This window comes from Cicer arietinum, chromosome 6 (genome assembly GCF_000331145.2).
Source record: "Cicer arietinum cultivar CDC Frontier isolate Library 1 chromosome 6, Cicar.CDCFrontier_v2.0, whole genome shotgun sequence".
NCBI classification, from domain to species: domain Eukaryota; kingdom Viridiplantae; phylum Streptophyta; class Magnoliopsida; order Fabales; family Fabaceae; genus Cicer; species Cicer arietinum.
In genome coordinates, this window is record NC_021165.2 from 59,976,160 (window position 1) to 60,002,263 (window position 26,104).

The 26,104-nt window shown below is 30.9% G+C and overlaps 1 protein-coding gene across 1 annotated transcript; it reads left to right on the forward strand.

Moving 5' to 3' along the window:
- The first annotated feature begins 501 nt into the window (after positions 1 to 501).
- LOC101498484 (protein translation factor SUI1 homolog) lies at positions 502 to 3,884 on the forward strand. Its single transcript, XM_004515027.4, has 5 exons — positions 502 to 666; positions 2,691 to 2,782; positions 2,918 to 3,123; positions 3,312 to 3,365; positions 3,655 to 3,884. Exons 2-5 carry the CDS (start codon positions 2,746 to 2,748, stop codon positions 3,697 to 3,699), a joined length of 342 nt encoding a protein of 113 aa, XP_004515084.1. The 5' UTR covers positions 502 to 666; positions 2,691 to 2,745; the 3' UTR covers positions 3,700 to 3,884.
- Positions 3,885 to 26,104: the final 22,220 nt, after the last annotated feature.

The window sequence follows — 26,104 nt, forward strand, 5'->3', positions numbered from 1 at the left end:
CGAGGTTTGTCAGCTCCACAAATTCATCTATACAGTGAAAACTATCCAATATTTACTATAGTAGTTGCGTCAATCTCAAATAAGTTCGTTACCATCTTAAAATTTTGAATAACCCAACAAAAAAGAGTTGCTAATAAGAGAATGCATCCAATTTTATTTTTTTATAATAAAATAAAGTTGGTTAAATATATTTTTAATGTCAAGCGTAGAGACATTTTCAATTTATTCTTTAAATCTTTTTATTAATTTTTAATTTTAATTTTAATTTTATAGGACTTTTTGAGACTAAAAATATTACCCCAACCTATTTAGGACAGTCTGTTTATAGTCATTTTTGTACTTGTAGTTTAATGAATTTTTGCTTCTTAAAAAAATCCCTAATCATTTGAGATTGATTACCGAATACAAACTTTTTACCCTAATAGGAATTAAATCCATATAAAGAAAATTAGAATCATTACTAAATAAGCAAATAAATATCAAGAAAATTAGAATTGTAACAAAGCTGTGTGGTTGAGAGAATTTATCTCGAATCCGATCCTCCCTATAAATACATATAAAAAATAAACTTGATCCAGTTTTCGTTCTCAATTTTCTCTCACATTCACCGCGATCTTTTTCACTCGTTCTTTCATCCTTTTCCATCTCCCTCTCCGCAACACTCAGGTTATTTTCACTCTTCCATTCTCCTTCTTTCTTTCTCATTTGTTTATTTTTCTTAATTTATTGTTATTATTTATTATTTATTTTGCTGCATATGCTTTTATTTTTATTTCGTCTTTCGGTCTTTGTCTTTTTTCTTTCTTTCAAATTCATAACGAAGTTTGTATACCTAATCAAGTTTGTTACTTTAACCCGATTCCGTTTGGGAACGAGGATTTTCTTTAATACCTAATTTTTTATTTTTTTTTATTTTTTTTTTATTTTTGATATATAATTATATCTTTGTTATTTGTTAGCATAATAATATATTTAGGGATTTGTATTTTTTTCAAGTGTATATGTACTTTGCAATATAATTGGTGTTTCAATTGTTGAATGATTTTGTGTGAATCTTTAATAAAAAGGTCAATTTGGCCGGTGAATCATATTTTTTCTTTGGTTTTTTGGGTTTTGAGCAGGTCAGGTTCATCGATATTTTTATGAATTCCTTGTAATATAGTTGTCTAAAATACATATAAGATCCCATTTGAGTACATAGTATACACTATAAATTAATAAACTTTTTAAGATTCAATGCATTCCTGCAACTGGAACATGGGCCCTATTTGGATAAATGGTTTAATTAAGTGCTTATAGCATAGACGTTTATTACTTTAGTGCTTATGTGTAAACTATTTAAAAAAAAGATAAAATAAAAGTTAAACTGGTTTTATATAAGCTATAGTTTGTTTTCATAAGCTATATTGGAGAGTTTATGGAAATGAGTTTGAAACAACTTATAGACATGTCATCTAATTGCTATTATATAAGCTATTTTTATAAAAGATAAAACAAAAGTTAAACTGATTTTATAGAAGCTATACCTTGTTTTCGTGAGTTTTCTTGGATGACTTATGAAAATAAGTTTAAAACAACTAATAGGCATGTCATAAGTTGTTTCCATAAGTTCTCCCAGTCTCACAAGTGTTAGTAGATAATTTAAAAAAAGTCAATCTAAATAGGCATATAGTGACTAGTGAGGGGGTCAGAATATGTATTTTTATATATCTTCTTTCTGTCTATACTGGTTATCTAATAGGAGAATATGCTATCAATATTATTAGACAATTCCCTGGTGTTTCTTTTGATGATCATTCTTATTGATGATGGAGAAATATCAATTTTTCTTTTTGGGATAAAACCTAGCAATATCTGAGACTGAGACCATTAAGTTGAAGGTGCTGCTGGAACTTGGAAGGCAATTTTTCCAATCAAATTGTGCATCGATGTATAATAAGAAATTGATTTTAGTTGTGAGGAGTGTATATAAGAAGTAAATGCCTGGGAATATACATGAATGAGTCCTCATGCTGTTAGATCTGTAAAATCGTTAATGAACCTTCATCTAAAAGCATAGTGTTTTGGAAGAATTGGGTCTTGATATATATGTAAGGACAATGAGGGTTTATTGATTCTCAACATGTTATTCATTCTGTCATTTTGGACTGGTTAAAGAGGCATGTTATAATGAGGAATTAGGATCATCTATAGTTTTCAGTTATAGGAAAGGGCAACCCAGTGCTACTATAAAGCTTCCACCCTTCTGTCATGGGGCCCCTAGAAAACACTTGTCGAATAGCGGGTATAGTGGTGCTATACCGATATTGAACAAATTGATATTGTTTTGCAATACGTTATTTAGTTTAAAGTATTGTCTAATAACAACTATAGTGCAATTGTTGAAAAGGATTGGACTCACTGTGGGTCTACTGTAGGCAATTGTAAGTATATGTCTTCTGTATTTTCATTTGTTTTCAGTCTCTTAATTATTGCATATGTCTTCTCTATAGTAAAAGCTTATGAAATATGTACTTCCTAATTTTTGTAGTGCAATTGTTATATGCTCTATCCCAGTTCATATATTTGCACATTTGGGAATTAATATTAAGTATAATATAGATATAGACATTAACAGCATCTTCACAAATGTCTTTTGGCACATCTCATCTCTGACTTGGAGTATATTTGATTTTTTTTCCATTGCTTAGTGGTTGATTTCATCAAAAGGACCTCATTCATTACAAGTTACCAAGCGAAAATTTCATGTCTGAGTTTGACACAAACATCCCATCAACTTTTGGTGAGTGCTGTTGAATCTCTAAAGTTCATATTTTCTTGTGGTATTTATAAAAATCAGTAAATTGAAGCCAGATATTTTACAATTTCTTGTTAACAATTTAACATTGGTTGCTGATGTGGTATGATAATTGATTAGATCCCTTTGCTGAGGCAAATGCTGAGGACTCAGGTGCCGGGACAAAAGAGTATGTTCATGTCCGCGTACAGCAGCGTAATGGAAGGAAAAGCTTAACAACTGTTCAAGGGTTAAAGAAAGAGTACAGCTATAGCAAGATACTCAAAGACCTGAAGAAAGAATTCTGCTGTAATGGTACTGTTGTCGAGGACCCTGAGTTGGGCCAGGTTTGTCTTTTGCTTTTCATAACAAACGTTAATGTACTACGCAGTCATTTCATTTTGCAATTGATAAATGAAATATCATCCGGTGGAATTTTTTATATCCTTTCCCCACTTATGGACTTTTTCATTTAGTATGATTTCTTCTCACTGTTATCAATTAAAACTTAAATGTCAATTTTGTATGGACACAGGTTATACAACTTCAGGGAGATCAAAGGAAGAATGTTTCTACTTTCCTTGTGCAAGTAAGCATTTATATTGTGTGAATTATAATGTGCCTGTTGTTTTATTTTGGGATTTTATTCACTGTCAATGTAAGATTGTTTTATGCCGACATCTAACGAAAATCTATTATTTTGCCACGTCACTTCATCCTTGTAAGGATGATTTGAAATTGTTGGTATGACATGGAGGATGATAGTTTCTCGTTGGATGACAGTGTAAAACTGTTTTACTCTATTTAGTATGTTCGTCAAATTCTTTATAATGAAATAGCGTTATCCTCTCTAAGTTTCTCTATGCTGTTACAAACAGGCTGGCATTGTAAAGAAGGAGAATATCAAGCTTCATGGTTTCTAAGACTCTAATCAACAGTGCAATTTAGCTACATGTTAAATATTTAGCATGCAGACTATAGTTCAATATTGGTAGCTTATAAATTTGAATTCAAGAAATCAATTACAGCAACATATTGTAGTTAAGAGTTTTAATGTCTGCTTCTAAGACAGTTATCTTGAATAAATTTGTCATAATTTCTACCCTTCTGTGCCTATGTTGTTTACTTTGTGCCCTTGAAATGGCTCAATTTTTAACTGTTACTAAAACTCAAGATTTAATCATTGCTTGGTTGAGGTATGATGAAAGAAAAATGTAGGGAGAGAAAATAAGTTGTTTTTTTTTTTTTGAGATTGGAGTTTTTCTTTTTTATTAAAAAAATAAATAAAGAAGGAAAGAAAACTCTATGATATAGGAAAAATTTGTCATGCGATGTGAAAAGGGAGCAAAAACAAGAAAAAGTCTTTCTTTTCTTCTTGGTGAGATTGAATATATGAATTACAAGATGTAGTTTTGAGCTGCACCTTTTTTGTCTTTAATTTTTGAACTATTCTTCATTTGTTAAAACTTTTTTTTTCTTTCACAAAAATCCTTTTACTACTGCTGAAATAGAATATATATATATATATACAGCCATTTGATTATAACTAACGGTTCAGATTACATTAAGAAAAAAGATCTCACATGACTATCATGTCATCTTCCAAATAAAAAACTTTCCTCAAAATTTCTTCTTCCACTTCTTTTTATTTGTCCATCACTACTTTTTATTTTTGTCACTTCTATGCTTCTATTTGTCCATCACCACTTCTTTTTATTTTTTGTCGGCTCCTAACTTTTTTATAATTTATATTTACATTTGAATTATAATTTATTTTTTGGTTGCATAGTAATAAATTTGATTTCCTTCTGCCCAAACAAATTTGACTATTTTGATCCAGGTCATTCTTCATTTTGGAGAAGAGAATTTCCAATTTCTAATCTCAATTGTCAGAAAGGTCACGTGAGGTCACTTAATAAATGTTATAATCTGGACTTAATTATAATCAAATAATTGAAATTTGGTCCTCTCTCACTTTCACATAACAAACTTATTTTTACTTAGAAAATATATCAAATGTGAGTTTTTATAATGAGTTTATTCGATCAGAACGATTATTTATTACGAGAAACAAAAACTACTAATAATATAATTATTGAATTTAATTAATGTGTTAGATTAAATTATTCTTATGGGATGGATGCCTATCTCAAAGTTCTGCAGTTCAATGCTATGTGATATAATATTGCTAAATTTATGACCATACAATGTTATAAACACTAATTAGTTTAATTGAGTCCATCTGATGTACGAGGGTAGAGAAATAATTATTTACATATAAATTATAATTTTTTAACATTGTTATAATTATAAATAAATTTTACATTGAATAGGACATAAAAATTTGATAATGTATATATTAATATTTGTATATTTTAAATTTAATTATTTTTAATATCAAGAGTATGACATTTGAAACTTAAGGGACAAAGTTAACCAACATAAGTTGAGTCTAATGGATGGGGCTAGACTCCTACAATATGGTGAATTCGAATATTTGCTAGAGGTATCCACATTTAATGTGTGACGCATCTTGAATAGGATTACCTTTAGGAGGAAACTTATAAAGAAAAAAAAAGTTTAAGGGACAAAGTTCAAATAAAACATAAAATAGTCAGTAAAATGATCATTTGATAATAAAAATTTAATCTTCTCCTATTTTTTTTTAAAAAATGATTTTTAATATAATGATATAAATTATATATATAAATATATGCACACATTTGATACCGTATATTAACTTTTTAACTTGGTTGTCTCCTTCTCGTATTTTTTTCTACTATCTTTTAATTTGTTTCATATTTTCATTAAAGAGAGGTGCTTTAGGGCCAATTTTTGGTTCAAAATCATCTCTCTTACTTGTTTTTGATTTCGTCGTATTTATGCGGCAGTATTTGTTTGTTGTCTTGGTGCAACATTTCATTTTCTTTCTTGTTGCAATGTTCTTTGGTTCATATTGACATCTCAATTTGTGCAAATTCAAACAATGATTTTAATATCATCAATATTACAACTTTAGAGTAATGAGTACTCCTAACACCTCAATTTTACAATATTTTATTATTTTACAATATTAACTTGAATGTTGTGAGTTTGCTCGCTGATTCATTATTTTCAGTTTTTGCAATCGATGCAATTTCTATCAATTTGAATGAATATCGTTTTAGTAAAAAAAAAATTAAGTTTTAATTTTGCATTCATCTAATATAATAAAGAAAATTTATTTAACAAAAATTGAACAATTTTTTTTAAAAAGATTTTATCGTGTGTAGTATTTTATAATAGACTTGTAGTCATTGGCCCAATATGTTTAAATGAACCCCTTTTTTTTGTGACTTTGCTAACTGAATCCAATCTGGTATGGGCTTGCATTTTAAAAAATTTAATCAAACCCAAAAGTTTTACATTCCAAATTCTTTTCTATGTATTGGAACTTGTCCAATTGTATGAAAACTATACATTATTTGAAGAAAGGTGCAAGTGATTTTAGATGAATTATTGTGGTGTAAATATGCATTTATTGGAGTTAACTTTTCTGGTACAAAAGGTTAATTTATTTATTTGATTTAAATAGTATTTTTATTTTTTTGTTGATGATATAATTTATTTAATATGGTAAAATATAACCCTTTAGGCCAACAAAAATTTAAATATAACTTTTAGACCAAAGAAAATTTAAATATAACTTTTATACCAACGAAAATTACTACCGACAGTATACAGTACAAAGTGGTTATTGGATTTGTAATTATAGTAAGGTGTAGGATTGATACCTTTTTTGTTAATGGTAAATTAATAATGGGTGATTATTTGAAATTGTTGAAAATGACCTGATAAAATTAATTTATCTTTTTATTGATACTTTTTAATTCAATCAAAAGTGAAGGAAGAGGATGAACAAATCTTGTCTTTAATTGATAATATTTATTTTCATTATAGAGAGATTGATAATTCTTTAAATCAATAATAATTGGGAGATTGTATTCATAAATTTTTTAATTTTTTAAATCTTGATTCTCTTTAAGGAAATATAGAAACAAAATTACACATCCAATGTCAATTTCATGTACTTTTATTTCTTTTATAAAGGTTAATTTTATGTTATTTAGAAGTAGGGAATTAATGTGTATGAAAAGATTATTATGGTTTTTTATAATCTAAAGTGAATAAGGCATGATTATATATCTATATTAATGAGACTAATATTTTTTAGTATTTATATATTTGTAGATTCTGGCAAGTGAAGTCGAAAATGGACAGTTAATTAATCGAGTGTCACAAATATTAAATAGTATATATGTCCTTTTATTTATTTTTTTTTTTCTTTTATTGAAATCCAAATACCATGTGTGAAAATTTTAAGGGAAAAACACTTTTCTTCGGTGTCTTTTTTTATTTTATTTATTGTTATCCTTTTCATGTTTTTAAGATCATATATTTTTTATTTGATAATAAGATTAAACGTATTAATATGTGAAAATTTGAAATAAACTAAATAAAATCATCAAAATTCGTTGGTTTGACAATAAAATCACCAACCATGCATAGTGGAAAATAAACAAGCAAAGCATAAACTTCAATGACTATATTATTTACAATCTCAAAAAGGTGCATAGGTTATACAATTAACCACCATAAATGGTACAAAAATAATAGGAAAAGTCATATGATTGAAATGTCTATTTGCAACATTTTATCTGACTAATAATCTGTGAGCATCATCCTTTTATCTACATAAATTCCACATCTAACCGAAACAAGCAACACTTTAGGGTTAATATTCAATTTTTCTATGCAGCTTCAAAAGAAAAATCTTAAAATATAAATAAATAGATTGAAAACAAATAAGAGGGTCAAGAATACCTAGTATGTCCATGAAAATTTGTGGTTTTTGCAAATTTGGTGAATAATCATGAGCAAGTGGAAGTAACAATATTGGCAACATTGCAAACTCAAGGAATCGAAGAATGGGGATGATCGTGCGTGATGTTTTAGAGAATAAGAATAAAACACTTATAGGTCCAGTAGTACCACAAATCAAATATTATCTAGTATTGTTTTTTTTGGTGTTTAATCGGAATTAACTGCATGATTAAACTTTTTTTATTTAAGTCATTTTTGTTTTGATTTATTTCTGATTTTTTTGGATTGATTTAGTCAAATAGCATTTAATGTAGAATTTAATGTGAAATAGCATTCAACAATTCAACATTTACAATGAGCTAAACTCTAGGGTCCCTAGAGACATTGATACTATATCTCGACCCAAAACTTTATATGCCTTCGTATACTTACGAAATATTATCAACGAATCTCAGTTCATGAGTAAATTATTTGGCATATACGTAAAAACTGTGAGTAAATTTGTTATTGAATAAATTATTTTTTTTTTAAAAAATAGATTCCATGGTTATTCCGTGGGTAAAAGAAAAAAAAATTGTGGGTAAAGTTAAAAAAATGCAACTCACACTTAAATTGTTGAAATTTATCTATTACCACAAATTCTCCGTAGGTAAATGAAGAGAATATTTTCAATTGTTTCACAGATTGTCCGTGGGTAAAGTGAAAGTAAAATTTTGTTTATTATTTTATTTTTTTGTTAGAAGTTTATTTTGTGGAGTTATAAAACTCATCATTTTCACTTGACTTCAAAAACTAAATCATTCTCACTTGACTAAAAATACTAACTCATTCTCACTTATCTCTATGCAACCCTAAAATAGAAACCCTTATTCTTCTTCCAACTCAGATTACAACCTTGCTCAAGGTCAGATTGCCGTCGCTCCGACCACATGGACTCAGATCTCTCCGACCGTCACTTTAATGTTCGCTCTATCTCATTGATAGATTCTCTCTCCCCTCTCTCTCTCTCCCCCTTCTCTCTCTCCCCCCTCTCTCTATCTCCCCCCCTCTCTCTCCCCATCTACCTCTCTCTCGTTCGCTCTCTCTATCATCCGCTCTCTGTTTGCTCGCGTTTGCTCTCATTCTCTCATTTGCTCTATCTAATTTATTCAATTTTCATGATTATTTGTAGAGTAAATGATGAAAGAAATGGTTTATTAATTGATTTGTAAAGCCTAACTCGTTCTCTCGTGTTTTTTTTTTTGCGAAACTTATTGAAATCCCTTACATCTCAAATTCAATATTTCTTAAGACTTTGAAAATCCCTAACTCTTGTAGTTTAATCCTTATTGTGCAACTGAAACAAATAAGAAATGAATGACTATGGATCCCCTTTTTTTCTTTTCAATATCAAACATAAATAGTATTTGACAAATTAGTGATGAGTTAAAGTGAATTAGATGTTTGAATTAGTGGTTCTGTTTGCTGAAATTAGTGGTGAATTAATGAATGACTATAAATTGAAATTAGTGAATATGAATTGAAATTAGTGGTGAATTGAAATGAATGACTATATATCTGTTTTTTTTTCAATATCAAATATGAATAGTGTTTGACAAATTAGTGGTTGATTGAAGTAAATTACTGTTTGGTTTGGAAGTCAAATGTCTAATTTCCTTGATTACTCGGAGAAATATTCTTTAAAAGCATTTCTATATAATGTTCTGCTTCGTCTACTCGATCCTTGATATCATTGGTAATTTGGCTTTTGTTCATATCAAATAGTGAAAAAAAAGTATTCCATTGCAATGTATTGTTTTTTAATTTGGCCAATTCCTTGCTTCTTATATATTGAGTAGAAGACTCAGTCTGAAGAAATTCAATATAAATAGGAAAAAGTAGTAATAAGAAGGACAATTTTCAATCATGAGTTTTCAAGAAGCATAGTAATTTGCTTTAAAATTTCACAAACCTGTTGAAGTTCGATACTAATCTTTTGGTAAAAGAGAGTGAGTAGTATGTAATATTTGTCTTTTAACCTTTGAAAATGCAATAAGAAAACAACAAAAGCAATAACTTAGAGTTTGATTTATCAGTGACAATAAACAAAATGTTAACTCTTGTTTAGATTCCATTACAAAAGCAATAACTTCTCAAAGGTAAACTGTTATTGTTTTCAAAAAAGAATCAAAGCAAGATAATTATTAAGTTAATTAGTAGGGTTAAATTCCATTAACAAAGCAATGTACTCTTCCTGTAAACATAATTAGTAAGGTAAAATGTTATTGTTTTAAAAAAAAATTCTTCACATGGATGTAAAATACACAATTTTGTTTAAATTTTTTAGTGATGTTAGAACCTCAACACTTATAGAACTAACATTTTTAACATTTTCAAGGTATAGAATATTAAGATAAAAATTTAAATAAATAAGTATTTGATAAAGCATACCATTCTCAATTAATTTATCCATACTACAACAAGTTATATTACATTTAAATGGATGCTTGATCATGTCAGATTGAACAACTTCGTTTTTCATATAAAGTTTATGAGCATATTGATGCAACTCAACTAACCATAACAAAAATATTTATTTTAAACACATACATGATAATCTTGCACATGGGAACATGTCAAGTAAATAAGACAAGTGTAGATTAATGGTTTTAAAAAATAAAATAAAAGAGAAGAAAACCACGATATTGAGTATTGTAACTACCTGGAGAGTGATAGAAGGGTTATTGAGATTTAACACCAATGAAAAATGGGTTACTGTTTTTTTTGTACTTTTCTAACTACCAAAGTTAGTTGCAACAAACATCTAATGTTAGGGAAACATCTAGTAGTTGTAGCCAAGTGGTTAATGAGAAAGCTCGCTTAGACATGTGGGTCCAATCTGTTGGGGTAAAGAATCAAGGGCGTATCTATGATGTCGGAGATAAATCCTCGCTATATAGATCAGGTGTCACAAGTCGATCTAGTCCAAAATCTTTGTCCATCTAGAGGTTGCACCAATGTCTTGTCTCACCACTCTTACGAGATAGCTGCCTAGATAGCAGCATTTGAGGAGCGAGCAACAGCGACATAACATGAAGCACAAGAGGAGCTAAGGAAAACAGAGCAACGCCGATTAGAGGAAGTTCAAAAAATAAAGCATCGCACTACAGAGCTCCAGATGTAGCTAGCAGTATTGACAAAAAGTGTTGCTTCAATACAGGTTGAGTCCTCCCGTCTTTGTCTTCGTCTAGATTATGATGAGGATGAGTCTAATGATGATGGTAGCGAGGAGTAGTACTAATTTTTGTATCAATTTCATTTAGTAGTTATGACTACATCTTTTGCTTAGACTTGAAGGCATTATCTATATATATTCTTACAATAGTGTCGTTATGTGTGTTTTGAAACTTATGGTAGTGACAATGTGCTTATTTTGAGACTTATGATAGTGTAAATTACCCTTATTTTGAGACTTGTGGTAGTAACTGTGTGTATTTTGACAACACTATTTACATAATACTTCACTTTGTTTTGACAATGATCTTTTTTTATGCTTACAACTTATTTTTAAAATACAACAAAAAGTAAAAAATAAAATAGACTGAGAATCAATTTTTTTATTACCCACGAAAACTCCACGAGTAAACGATACATAATTTGAATGTTATTATCTATGCTACTTCTGTGATTAATTTACCCACAAACATGTCATGGATAAAAATATAAATATCAAATAGAAAACAATAGAATTTGTAAAGATTGTCTGTGAGTGATGTCTTGTGACTTTTCCGTAGATAAGTATCTACGTCGTTACCCACAAAAAATCTCCGAGTAACTTTACTCACGGAGACTCGATGAGTCATACTACCCACGAACATTCCTTAAGTAAGCGTATCACAAGGCTTGTTCGTCGATAAGTATTTACTACAAGTGAACTAACTACGAACCTGTGTATGTGGATAATCCGTGAGTAAATTTACGTTATCTACAGAAGTGCCGTGGGTAAAGACAAAATATACCGTAGACAATTAGTATATGAGTATATGAGCCACTTGTCTTATATATCCAACATTTACCACATTTAAAGCTGATGTGAGACTTAATCGCTCACACTTAAACTCAACAATCTCATCTATATATGTATATGTGTATTATGGGAGCGGTACGAAAAGTTGTTAATTATGATAATAATCATTGGATTTAATTAACGTGTCAGAATAAGTTATTCTCATGTGGCCAAATGTCCACTAAACAATTCTTCAATTCAATGTTATGGTCTACAATATTGCATTTTATACTCGATAATATTAAAAATTCCTCCTTCATGTTCCTATATCAAAAACTCCTTCATGGGGGCCCAATTAAGATGAGCCTTGTTGCAGCTACCTTTCCTTAGTACTCACACCTTGCATGTCTTTTGATGTTAATTGTCCTCCACCTCATCCACCGCCTCTAAATCACATCCATATCATTGTGACCTCACTTGTTGAATTTGTTCACTCCATGGTTGCTTAGGTTGAGATCTAATCTCTTTGCCCATGTTTTCATGTTTTTTATGTTGTTTTTTTAAGCTTGTGTTTTATCCTTATTTTTAGTTTGTACTTTATGTATTTGCTAAAAGGCTTGAGAAGAACTTGTTTTGTCGGTCTCGTGTTTTGAACTAGAGATTTATGGTAGTATCACTAAATTCAACATAATCGTAGTCTTACAAATGATTTGTCATCATTCGGTTGAAATGGCTATTTCAGATACCACCTAGTGTCGATATGAGTGGATACCAACAAATATTTTTTTTTTCTCGTAGATGAACGAAATTAAATATTGTGGATATTTCATTATACTTAACCATTTGCGATATGTGAAAAAAATTAATTTGGTTGTTAGGTTTAATATTTTGGTATGTTATTGTCTTTTGAAATTTCTATATATGGTTAGCATTTATTTGGCTTTTACTCGCAAGTGTTTGATCTCAAAATCAAAATGAAAAATGTTCCAAATTTATGGATGACAATCGATGGATCAATCTTAATCTGGTACCTGTACATATTAATCCCGTACCTAGGCTCCTATCATCACGAGTATCAATCTTAATCTGGTACTTGTACATATTAGGTACCTAAGTACCCATACCCATTGTGAGATATTTCTAAAATATTAGTGAATATATGTATTTATAATTGATTCTAATTGACATGATATTGTTAATGGCTCAATGGTTGTGTTTAGTATGTGTAGCTAGAAGATACCGAGTTCAATCCTTGCTCTGGAGGATTGGTGGGCTAAGAAGGCAGAGTTGTCCAACTTTACAGGGACTGGTCTTAGTGGGTGGATCGAAAAGGCTGAAAGGTTCTTTCTAAAGCATGAAATTCACGGGTTCAATAAAACCCATATCCAACCTTGGATATGGATCGGAAAACCAAGAACCATAAGAAAAATCAGAATCAATAAAGACTGGGAAGTTAACAGAACAAGAATCAATGAAGAAAGATTTAGAAAAGGAAGAAAATCCAGTCTTGCGTTTGTGGTTGAAGAAGGAAACATTACACGCCTTAAATGACTCGTTTGGTTGGATGAACAATGCTACGAAGTTCTTTTTGATTTAGAAAACTTATGAAGAAGATGAACATTCTATCAAAGACTTAAATTCTGGAAATTTGGATATGGAGGAAATAATGTTTAGCGGCAAACAAACAACAATGGTAGAGGAAGAAGGAAGTAGCCACTGCATCGTGCGCAAATGAACTGGTTTTGTGTCCATTAAGATTCCGACAAGCCTTGTGTTGTCGCCAGATTGGAAAGTGCAATTTGCAATTAGAAACAACATGAATCGCAGTTATAAGGAAACTAACCACGAATGAACTACATCTGATGGATTATTCGCTGATTGTAGCTCCCCCACCACCACCAAAACCACCAAACCTACCGCCACCAAAACCACCAGATCTGAAGGACAACATCAATGAGTTGCCATATCTGAAGGTTCATTAATGGCATTGTTGATTTCTCTTTTCTTGTCCTTGTGTATCGTCTATTTTCTTTTTGGGGAGCTTTCCCCCATTAAGCCATACTAGATGCAGCAAACTGTCTCCTTGTTCCTCACACTCGAAATTGTGGCTGAAAATCTTCTCGAACATTTGCCTTCCGCCACCACCTTTGGTCTGTCCAATCCTGTAGAAATCTGACACAACCAGATTGGTCTAATAAATAGAGGCCATACTTTGTTGGGCAATTCAGAACTCAGCGACTTTGAAGCTATGGCAGGAAAGTGCAGAAAAAAGGAATATGAAAGTTCCTAAAGCTGAAGTTGAGTCGTCAACAATGGGATCCTGGAGGAATTTTTTTAAAATTTTTTTAACAATTGAACAAGAAGTCTTTAGTATATGTCAACCTTGAGGACAAGGTTGTTTCGAAGAGGGGTGTAATGTTAGGATATACAAATAGGGATTATTAGGAGTTTGTTAGTAGTTGTGTTCCTAGGTTGTTAGTAGTCGTATAGGTGTACCTGTTTTGGTTTTTCTGTTATTAGTTAGTTATCTAGGACTTAATCCCTATCCTAATATACCGGAAGTCTTTAAATAAAGGCTTCCACCCCTTTAGAAAGGAACTTTTTGTCAACTTTAGAAATTGAATGGTGTAAACCATTGTAGGAGCGTATCCGCTCTTGTGTGTCATTTTCTTGGGAGAGATTATCTCTTATTATTTCTTATCTTTTCTTTCTAAATATTAGTGTTCCTGAAGTTACTTCTGGAAAAACACTTACTCTTAAAGATGTATTTTATGTTCCTGAAGTTAGGAATAACTTGATTTATGTACTTTTACTTAACAAGTTTGGTTTCAAATGTGTATTTGAGAGAGATAAATTTATTCTCTTTAGGGGGTATGTTTGTAGAGAAGAGCTACATTTGTGAGAATATGTTCAAATGTACTGCTGTTAGTAACTATAATAATAATATGGATTCTACTTATATTGTTGAGTCGTGTGATTTATGGCATATGCTACTAGGAAATATTAACTTTAGAAAATTGAATAATATGATTAAATCAAATTTAATTTCGATTTTTGATAAAAATTCAAATTCATGTACTACTTGCATGCTAACTAAAATCACAAGACAACCTTTAAAAAAAGTTGAAAGAAGTTATGAGGTATTAGATTTAATTCACTCTGATGTATGTGATTTATATGGTTGGCCTGCAATTGGTGGTAAAAATTATTTTGTCACCTTTATTGATGATTGGACTAGATATTGTTATGTTTATTTAAGACACTCCAAAAATGAAGTATTTTATCAACACATGCACGTCTTAAATAAATATTGTTGTTTCATGCAATAAATTGTTATATGTATAATTGATAAATTCATATTATATGTGCATGAAAATAATTGTTTCTTGTTTATCTTTATATTAAAAATAATTTGGATATATGTTTTAAAATTATTGTAAGTTGACAAATGTTTATGGAAGAAAGTAATTGAAAATCTTAATGATTTTATTTATTATTTATTTTCTATTGTGATACTTATTTGGATTTACCATAGAACATATTTTTAACAAATAGAATTCATGATGCATGTATTAGTTATAATATAATTATGTAGAAATAATTTATTTATAGAAATGACATGAATTCTTATTTGTTAAGGAGTAGATGACTTACATATTTGGACCCACCTTATGATATTTAATTATGAGAAAATTTTATGATCATGCTTTGTTAGCTTGTGGCAAAATATATTTAATGCATTCAATATATTATATCTTAGACTTAGATATATTGAAAAAATAATTATAATTTTAAATTGAAATGCTTATTAAATATAGTAAAAGACAGAATGACATAAAAGTTTATGTATGTGATAATTGAGATGCTTATTAATTGAATGTGATACAATGTGAAAAGAGATGGCAAAAGGGTCATGGTTTGGTTATAATTGGTCAACACTATCAAGAATATAAAAGATAATCAAATGCTTGATGTAAGTTATGACTTGTACCAGACCTGATATAACATATGTTGTTGGAAGGTTAATAGAGTAAAGAACATTGACATATGTTTTTGCAAGCAATCCAAGTAAAGAACATTGACACATTGTTAATAGAGTATTAAAATATTTGAAAGGAACAATTAACTATAGTTTAGTCTATAATGGATATTCTTCAGTTTTGGAAGGATATACAGATGCCAAATGGATAACTTATGTTGATGATCATGCTTCCACAAGTGGATGGATCTTCATTCTAGGTGGAGGTGCAGTTTCTTGGGGATCAAAGAAACAAACTTGCATTGCCGACTCCACCATGGTTGCAAAGTTCATTGCCCTAACTACAAGTAGTAAAAGGCAGAATGGCTAAGAAATTTATTGTATGAGATACCTATTTGGCCAAAGTCAATGGCACCGTATTCATACATTGTGATAGTCAATCCGCACTATCCAAAGCATATAGCCATGTATATAATGGAAAATCTAGACATATTAGTCTAAGACAAAACTATGTAAAGGATTTAATTTTAAATGTAGTAATATCCATAGTATTTGTAAGAACTAAAAAGAATCATGCATATTCTTTAACGAAAGGTCTGATAAGGGACATGGTGTTGAAGACATAATTGGGGACGAGACTCAAGCCCATATCTTATTAATCATCAATGGTGGAAAATCTACTCACACTTGAGTAACATCAAGTCTTGAGTTCAATGATAAAAGTACACTATTAGAGTGAGTACAAGTATTTGGATATAGATACATCCCAAAGGTTGAAAGTACTTGGACCACAAGTATAAAGTTTGAAGGTTGAATTTTACTCTTAATACACATATAACATGAATTTGCTGAGAGGCCGCTTCAAAGAGTTAAAGGGCTTGACTCTTAAATTCTCATTAAAATGGTACATGACACAAGATACGTAATCTTCATCAACAACTTCACTATTAAAGTGTAATTGTCACCAATACAAATTCAACAACTCATACTCATTACATACGTTTGAGTTAAAATAAACTGTTAAATCACAAAATACAATATCATTTTAACACAATTAAGAAAATATAAATATTTAAAGTTCTATAATATTAAATCATGAAAATAAAAAATAAAAAAAATTAAATTATCCAAAACTATATTGAATCATGTAAATATTTGTTTAATAATGCCCCTTATTCCAACAACATTCTCCCAGATTTCTTCAAGATCAATGATTTTGGTCTCGTATTGAATCTTGTTGATCTCTAAGACACTTACCATTGTACGAATCCGTTCGATCTCGTTCGTTGCTTACAAGTGTATGGGCCATAGATAGACTTCAAGGCCTGAGTGAAGATCCTTTGACGATCCACTCGATTGAGGTCATTAATATTAAACCGACACCTCCCGACTCGACGATGGTAATCAATTTCTTACGGATGCAATGAAAATCAACATTTAGGTATGAGAAGGACGCTTTAGAAAGTTAAATTTCTAATTTAAGATTAAAATGAGATGCAAAATAGATATTCAATCAAAGAGGAATGTTGAGAATAATAATATGTTTGAATATATTTATAATAATTAGTTTAAAAGTTTTATTTAGATTTATATTTAAATTTAAATATATTTAAGATTTAAAATAAGATATCGTTAGCATATATAATTTATATTTCTTTTTAGAATATGTTTATGATTTATCCCTTATTTTAAGGATAATATGTTTTTATATTACATTTTAGCTCTATATATTGAGCAATGAATAAAATTTAGTAGTAAGGATTTTCCCCCACATACAATATATCTCATACTTTCTCACAAACAAAATATATTATATATAACATGCTTCTATAAATACAAAAAATAACAAAACTCCATCAATATTACCTTACGTGTTTATTTAGTTATGACTTTCTCTTATTTCTTGATAAATATTATACATTATATGATAGTACAAATAATTTTAATAAAATTTATATAGTGTCGTGTTTAATTTTCCACAGTCACAACCACATTTGGGACATAACATCTATAATAGTCGAAATCGTGAATGATAAAAAAAAATAGTTACGATATTAAATTAAATTTGTTAAAAATATGTCATTGTTTTATAATTACCTTCACAATTATTAATATCATAAGAGTGAAAAAAGGTTTGAATTTTGTAATAATAAATTAAAATATAATTACTCACGGTCCCTTAACTCAATTTCAGATAACATGTTATAGTCATTTATTTATTTTTTCCGATTTAGTCATTTATTTAATTTTAAGTAAACAATTTGATCTTTTATTTTTAAAACGTTAACAATGTTATCATTTTTTTTATTACAAAAATTCATCAAAATTTTCAAACGATACTCATAAAATTAATTATCATCTTCAATATAATGCAAATTTCATTAAATTCATAACTCAAATATTCAAATAAATTTATATTTTTATTCTTTATATTTTTGAATTTTTATAATACAATTAAATAAAGGACTAAATTGGAAAGAAAAAAAGATTAAAAAACTGAAGTGTTATATGAAATTAAGTTAAAGAACCGCATGAGCAATTATGCCTAAATTAAATACAGGTATTGTTGTAATGAAATATTTAATGTATATAAAATGCTTATAAAAAGATTAATGTATATAAAATTTTGAAAAACATCTTGTATTAAGAGATACATAAATCATAAAATTGAGTTTTATAATAAGAGGTTAAGAAAATGCTAATTTTCAGTCAAATTTGATAATTGATCTCATACAAATACATATAATGGTCATTATAGCAAAGTTTGCATTTTGTTAAAAAAAAAAAAACTATTTTTTACGAATGAAAGGTAAACGAAAGAGAAGAATTTTACTTCAATGAATTTGCCCTTACCTTTTTATTCTCTAACCATTTCTATTTTACAATATTGCTTATGTTTGCTTAATTTAAAACACTTTCATCAAAGTTCGTGTTTAAAATTGAAATAAGAAAACTGATTTTTTGAAAAAGTTAAAAAAGTTGTATGTAGTGTTGGCAAAAAACTACGCTAAATAACAAAAATCAATGATAACACTAATTTAGCGTTAATTTAATATGATTTAGTTTAGAGGTGTAACGTGTGCTTGACCGACACCATTAGCATCTTTGTTGATGGTCGATGTTAAATTTGAATGCTAGAAGTTAACATGCTTTTTAGTAGTGTATTAATTTTCAAATAAACTTAAAAAGTGTTAGTTAAACGATGGAAGTTAATTCAATTAGTAAAGATTTTACTCACATGTTCCATTCTCGTTATTAGTATAAAGACTTTAGCAATGGACAATTTTATAAATACATTCCATCAATACTCTATAAATTTTGAGAACTATTATGACATTTGATGATTTTGAGTCTTAAAATATGTTATAACTGTAGAAACTAGAATTCACACACTAAAGTACAGCTTCAATATTTTTAGAGCTCAAGATTATTTTATTCAATGAAAATACTTGGCTTAAATAGCTTTTACAACTTAAAAGGATGTTAGGTTTACACCCACATAAAAACTGATCAAAGAATTATTCAAACCTAAATAATAGGCATGTTTATTAACTAAATAGAGAGAAAATAGCAACTATCAAAGTAAAACTGATTTTACGGAAGAATAGGTCCACCAAGAATAAGTCCATCAATCCCTCCTTTAAGCTGAATACTGTAAGTAAATCAGCTTACTTCTATTGCAGACATCAACCCCAACATCTCTCGTAGCTTGATAAATTGTTCTTTCTTCAATGGTTTTGTCATAATATCTGCAATCTGATTCTGGGTATTGCAGTACTTCAATTTCACAGTTCCTTCATTCACCAAGTCTCTCAAAAAATGAAACTTCACATCTATGTGTTTACTCTTGCCATGGAACACGGAATGCTTTGACAATTGTATTGTTGAGCTGTTGTCACAGTACATTAGTCTGCCTTCTTCTCCTTTATGCCCGAGTTTTTCGAGTAACCTCATAAGCCAAATGTATTGACATGCGCAAGAAGCTGCGGCAATGTACTCAGCTTCGGTGGTAGATAATGTAACCACAGGCCGCTTCTTTGATGACCAAGAAACTGCACCTCCTGCAAGCAAAAATACAAACCCAGAAGTACTCTTTATGTCATTAAGATCTCCTGCAAAGTCGCTATCTGTGTATGCCACCAAGTTTGTGATGCTTTCTCTTTTGTAAAGAATTCCCATTTCAATTGTACCATTAATGTATCTTAATATCCTCTTTGCTGCACACCAATGCTCCTCAGTTGGAGATGACATATATCTGCTAATCAAACTCACTCCAAACATAATGTCTGGTCTCGTTGCTGTCAAGTACATCAAGCTTCCAACAACTTGCTTGAACATGGTTGAGTCGATCTTAGTTCCCTTCTCATCCTTGCAAAGCCTTGTGCCTGGCACAATAGATTTCCAACAGGTTTGCTATCAGACATGCCAAACTTTGCCAACACTTCTCTCGCATACTTTCTTTGACACATGAATATCCCCTTCGAATTTTGTATAACTTCCACGCCAAGAAAATAGCTCATCTTTCCCAAATCAGACATGTCAAATTCATGCATCATTGACATCTTAAATTCCTTACACATACTTTTACTATTCCCAGTATAAATCAAATCATCAACGTAAAGACTAACAAATAGGAATTTACCTCCCTCCTTTTCTTTTGTAAAGAGCGTATGTTCAGAAGCACACCTTTCGAAGCCCTCTCGAACGAAGTAGGATTCAATGCGGCTGTACCATGCTCACGGAGCCTGTTTCAGTCCGTATAAAGCTTTATTTAGCTTATATACCTTTTCTTCTTCTCCCTTCTTCTCAAAGCCAGTAGGTTGTTGTACATACACCTCTTCTTCAAGTTCTCCTTGAAGGAATGCACTCTTGACATCTAACTGGTATACTTCCCACTTGTTTTGAGCTGCAGTTGCCAAGATAAGTCTTATTGTATCAAGACGAGCCACCGGAGCAAACACCTCTGTGTAGTCAATCCCATATTGTTGCGCATATCCTTTGGCCGCCAATCTGGCTTTGTGCTTCTCTACATTACCATGTTCGTTAAGCTTGGTTTTAAAAACCCATTTAACTCCAATAGCTTTGACTCCACTCGGCAAGGTTGTGAATCTCCACGTGCCATTTTTCTCTATCGAATCAATCTCTTTAGCCATCGCATCTCTCCATTTTTTTTCTTTCGCAGCTTCATTGTATGTGACTGGATCTTCTTCTGTTATCATCGTCATTGCTTCTTCTTCCTCCTCTGAAAGTCCTTCTCCAGTTGTGTATTATGACATCCATGCAGGAGCTCTCCGAGATCTTCCTTCAGGCGAGCTTGGTTCGCTTCCACCTGATGAGGTTGTGGAGGAGTTTCCTCCTGTTTGCGAGACTGTGTTACTTGTATTGTTAGAATCAGAGTCTTCTTCTAACTCTAATTCTTTGTTAGCGTTTGAATTTTTATCTCCCCAATCCAGTACATCTGATTGCACTTCTCCTTTGCTTTGTTCCCACTTCCAGCATGCATTTTCTTCAAATTTTACATCTCTGCTGATTGTTATTTTCTTTGTAATAGGATCAAAGAGTTTGTATGCTTTGGACTCCTTGCTCACACCAAGAAAAATGTGTGCTTTACTTTTGTCATCTAGCTTTCTTCTTCTCTGATCTGGAACATGTACATGAGCAAGACATCCGAATACTCGGAAGTGATCCACTCTTGGTTTGCAGCCAGTCCATGCTTCTTGTGGAGTCATGTTTTCAAGAGCTGTTGTTGGACATCTATTAAGAATGTGAATCGACCAATTTGCTGCTTCAGCCCAGAATTCCTTCGGCATCTGTTTCTCAGACAACATGGAGCGCACCATATTCATGATGGTCCTGTTCTTCCGCTCAGCAACACCATTTTGTTGGGGAGTGTATGCTGCCGTTAGTTGTCGAGTGATCCCATGAATGCTGCAAAAGTCTGTAAACTCCTTTGAGTTATACTCACCTCCTCTATCTGTTCTCAAACACTTGATGCTTGTTCCAGCCTATTTTTCAGCCCATGTTTTGAATCCTTTGAAAGCCTCCAATGCTTCTGATTTCTGATTCAAAAAATATATCCAAGTTTTACGTGTAAAGTCATCAATAAAACTTAGGATATACCTTTTATTGCTGCTGGAAACTGGGCTAATAGGACCACAAATGTCTGAGTGAACAAGCTGCAATTTGTGTATTGCTCTCCATAGATTTCTTTTAGGAATGGGATCTCGGTGCTGCTTCCCGACGAGACAATGTGTGCACAGCTTCTGTGGAGTTTTCACAGTAGGCAGCCCTTCAACCATTCGCCGATATGCAAGAGTTCTGAGTCCCTTGTAGTTGAGATGTCCAAACCGTGAATGCCATAGTCGTGATTCATCATCAGCTTCAACTTGCATACATTTAGGTAGAGTTGATACCATCTCCGCCAGGAAATAAAACATTCTATTTCCACTCATATCTGAATGCATGATTAATCCTCTACTAAGATGAAACACTTTGCAGGTGCCATTCTGAATCAATATGGTGAGCCCCTTTTCTTGTAACTGCCCAACACTTAACAAATTATTCTTGAGTTCAGGAATGTAATAAACATTGGTGATTACCTGAACGATGCCATCTATACACAATCGCACACTTCCTATTCCCATCACTGCAATACAACTGTCATTTCCCAATTTCACTGTTTGCTTGAAGCCCTCATTAAAGTCTGTAAACCACTCCTTATTTCCACTCATGTGATTGCTGCATCCAGAGTCCAAGAACCAGATTTCTTCTCTTGTTGCTTTCTTTTCTTCAACGTATGCCATTAGTAACACCTCATCTTCATGCTCTAGTTCAGCAAAGTTGGCCCTTCTTTCCCACTCTGGACATTCGTACTGGAAGTGTCCTTTTTTGTGACACTTGAAGCACTCTATTGCTGCTTTGTAAGCTGGTGATGGTTTCCCTCGTCCCCGTCCTCGATATCCTACAAATGTGCTCCTGCCTCTTCCTCTTCCGCTTCTCTCCTCTTTAGTCACCTTAAGCACATGCTCTTCTTCATTGATCTTTCTTCGGAACTTTTGTTCATGGACAATGAGTGAACTTTGAAGTTCATCAACTGAGAGGCAGTTTATGTCTTTTGATTCCTCTATCGAGACAACTATGTAATTGAACCTTTCAGTGAGAGTCCGTAGAATCTTCTCCACAATCTGAATGTCTTGCATTGCCTCTCCATTATTGCGCATGTTGTTTGCCACCATCATGACTCTGGAGAAATATTCGACAATGGTTTCTCCTTTTTTCATTTCCAGGATTTCAAATTCTCTTCTAAGAGCTTGCAATTGGGCTCTTTGTACTCTCTCACTTCCTTGATATTTTCTTCTCATTGATTCCCAAAGCTGTGCAGATGTGTCTTTCTGCAAGATTGTCTTCAGAATGCTTTTATCTATGGCTGCGAATAGATAATTTTTGACTTTCAGATCTTTTAGTTTCAGCTCTGCTCTTGCTGCCTTCTGGGCATCACTCTCCACTGCATCTGCACCCAACTCGACGTATCCTGGATCAATGAGATGCCACCACTCCTTGGAACGAAGTAAATTCTCCATCAGCATACTCCAGTGATCATAATCACCATCGAACTTGGGAATACTCAACAAGTTTTGTCCTTCATTTGACATCTCTCACTCTCTAGATCAGGCCTCTTGGCGAGGCTCTGATACCAATTGTAGAAACTAGAATTCACACACTAAAGTACAGCTTCAATATTTTTAGAGCTCAAGATTATTTTATTCAATGAAAATACTTGGCTTAAATAGCCTTTACAACTTAAAAGGATGTTAGGTTTACACCCACATAAAAACTGATCAAAGAATTATTCAAACCTAAATAATAGGCATGTTTATTAACTAAATAGAGAGAAAATAGCAACTATCAAAGTAAAACTGATTTTACGGAAGAATAGGTCCACCAAGAATAAGTCCATCAATAACTTTGATAAGTGCATGGAACTAAATCATCTAAACTTTTAAACTCGGTATGTTATGATTTTAATATCCTTAGGAATCTAATTCCACGAGATATCCAATCGAATCGCACTCACATGGTATTATTCCCCAACGCATTAACATAACGATGTTTGGAAAGTCTCCAAGCATTGTACTTGCACGGTGCATCCCTGTTACCATAACTTAGAACAACTTTTGGCAACTACAATATGAAATATCATATTTATTGCAAAACTTGTTGACTTTAGTGAGTTTCTTCTAGACGCTCAAGATTCCATGCCATCAAATATATAATTAAGGGAAATGATTCTTGAATAAATTTTGATCTCATATGCATTATGTTTTTTCATATTTGTGCATATTTTTAAATTTTTTGAAAATTCATGAATACAAAAAATAAGTGAGAAATATAGATTTCTATCAAAACAAAAAAAAGTTAAAAATATAGATACAATGTAGGAAATTATATATGTAGTATGCGATTTTATTTTATTTTCTATAGTTATTGTTTTTCTAGACGTATTTAGTAATTAGAAGAAAATTTTGTTAGTATTAAGTAGTGTTGGAAATAAGAGCTTAATTCATTTAGTTGAGTTCGATTCCACACAATAATAATGGATTAGATTGAAATTCGACTTGAGTTTGGTATGCTTTTTTTTTTTTTAATTCAAACTCGACAAAATTTACGATTAGTTAGCTTGAATCATATAATTCAAAAATCACATTTTTTAGATATTTGTCCTTTTAATATTAAGTGGAAGTCGCCACCAAAATTTATTTTAAAATAGGAAAAATATTGGGAAACCTTAAAACATAGAAAAAATAAAAAATGGTATTTGAAACTAAATTTTGAATTCGGGAGTCGATTATGCGTAGGAAATGTATTAACACCCTACAACATCCGTCAAAAATATGGTTACCTATAGGGGTGTGAATAGGTCAGGCTGAGATTTGAAAGGAAATATGGTTACCTATAGGGGTGTGAATAGGTCAGGCTGAGATTTGAAAGGAAATATGGTTACCTATAGGGGTGTGAATAGGTCAGGCTGAGCATCCGTCAAAAATATGGTTACCTATAGGGGTGTGAATAGGTCAGGCTGAGATTTGAAAGGAAATATGGTTACCTATAGGGGTGTGAATAGGTCAGGCTGAGATTTGAAAGGCATGAGTCTGACCTATGGTTAATTTTTTAGACCTAAGTCTGGCCTATCATAGGTTTTTTTTCCGACCTGAACTGACATTTTTAAAAGTCTGACCTGATCTGGAAGCCTTATTCACATTAAAACATTTAAATGTTCTACTCATACCACACGATGCTCTCTACCTACCAATATCGATGTACATATCTATATATATTAAACAAAAAATAATTTTTCTAACAAAATAATTTAAAAAAAAATTGAAACAAACACTTTAAACCCTACAAAATAATTTTTGATTTCAAAGAATAGTTTTTTTTTATGAAACAAGCGCATCCATTATTACTTCTCAAACAAATATGGAACGACTACTGAGTGGTTGACTAATTGAATTACTACTGAATCTGGAACAACTATCAAATATGAAACGGCTGCCGAATATGGAATGACTACTGAGTGATTGCCTAATTGATAGAATTTAAAATAGGAAATATTATTATTAATATAATAATAAAAAAAACATTAATAATATATATATATATATATATATATATATATATATATATATATATATAGGTCGGCCTGTTAGGCCTAATAGGCTTTTTTATAAGTCTGAGTCTGACCTATTTAAATAAATAGGCTTTAAAAATAGTCTGAGTCTAGCTTTTTTATTAAATAGGCCAGGTCAGGTCAGACCAGACCATAAGTAGGCCAGGCCATAGGCCCATGACGGAAAGCCTACCCTATTCTCATCCCTAGTTACCTATAATTAATTGTGCAAAAATAATATTGACTTAAATATATTTATTTCTTCTTTTAAAAATGTAAATATGATCTTTTTATGAAAATAATCTAATAATAAATGTACATTTAGAATATAGAGAAGAAAAAAAAGTTTTTGTTATTATGCTTGACAACAATGCAATCTTGCTCCTACGTATCTCCCAATGTGATGGAGAAATCAAAGATACGTAGTTCTTGGTAGAAACTGCGGATGTATTGATTGCTTTTACATAAATTGTGTTTGGTTATTGATAAAAAAAAATTATTTTGAAGAAAAAAAAATTGTTTGATTTGAATAATATTTTATAATGCAAGTTTTAAGACAATCAAGTTGTACAACTCGTATCTCAAAACTCAATAAGTAAAAAAGATGTCACATCTAATTTAATCATTTTAAGAATATTTTATCATTTTTGATTTTAAATATTAAATTTTAAAACCGAAAAGTAGTACAACTTATATTAACAACTCAAAGATTAAAAAGATGTAATATCTAATTAATCTTTAATAAAAAATAAAAATAAAACACAATAAAAAATAGTTATTTTTCATAAGAATTGATATTTATTAGGAATTGATAAAATTCAATATATATATATA

Excerpts from the sequence above, each read along its gene's own strand:
- LOC101498484 (XM_004515027.4), top strand. The coding sequence starts at position 2,746 with ATGTCTGAGTTTGACACAAACATCCCATCAACTTTTG. Across the intron at positions 2,783-2,917 it reads AAACATCCCATCAACTTTTG|ATCCCTTTGCTGAGGCAAAT; the intron begins GTGAGTGCTGTT and ends ATAATTGATTAG. Across the intron at positions 3,124-3,311 it reads AGGACCCTGAGTTGGGCCAG|GTTATACAACTTCAGGGAGA; the intron begins GTTTGTCTTTTG and ends GTATGGACACAG.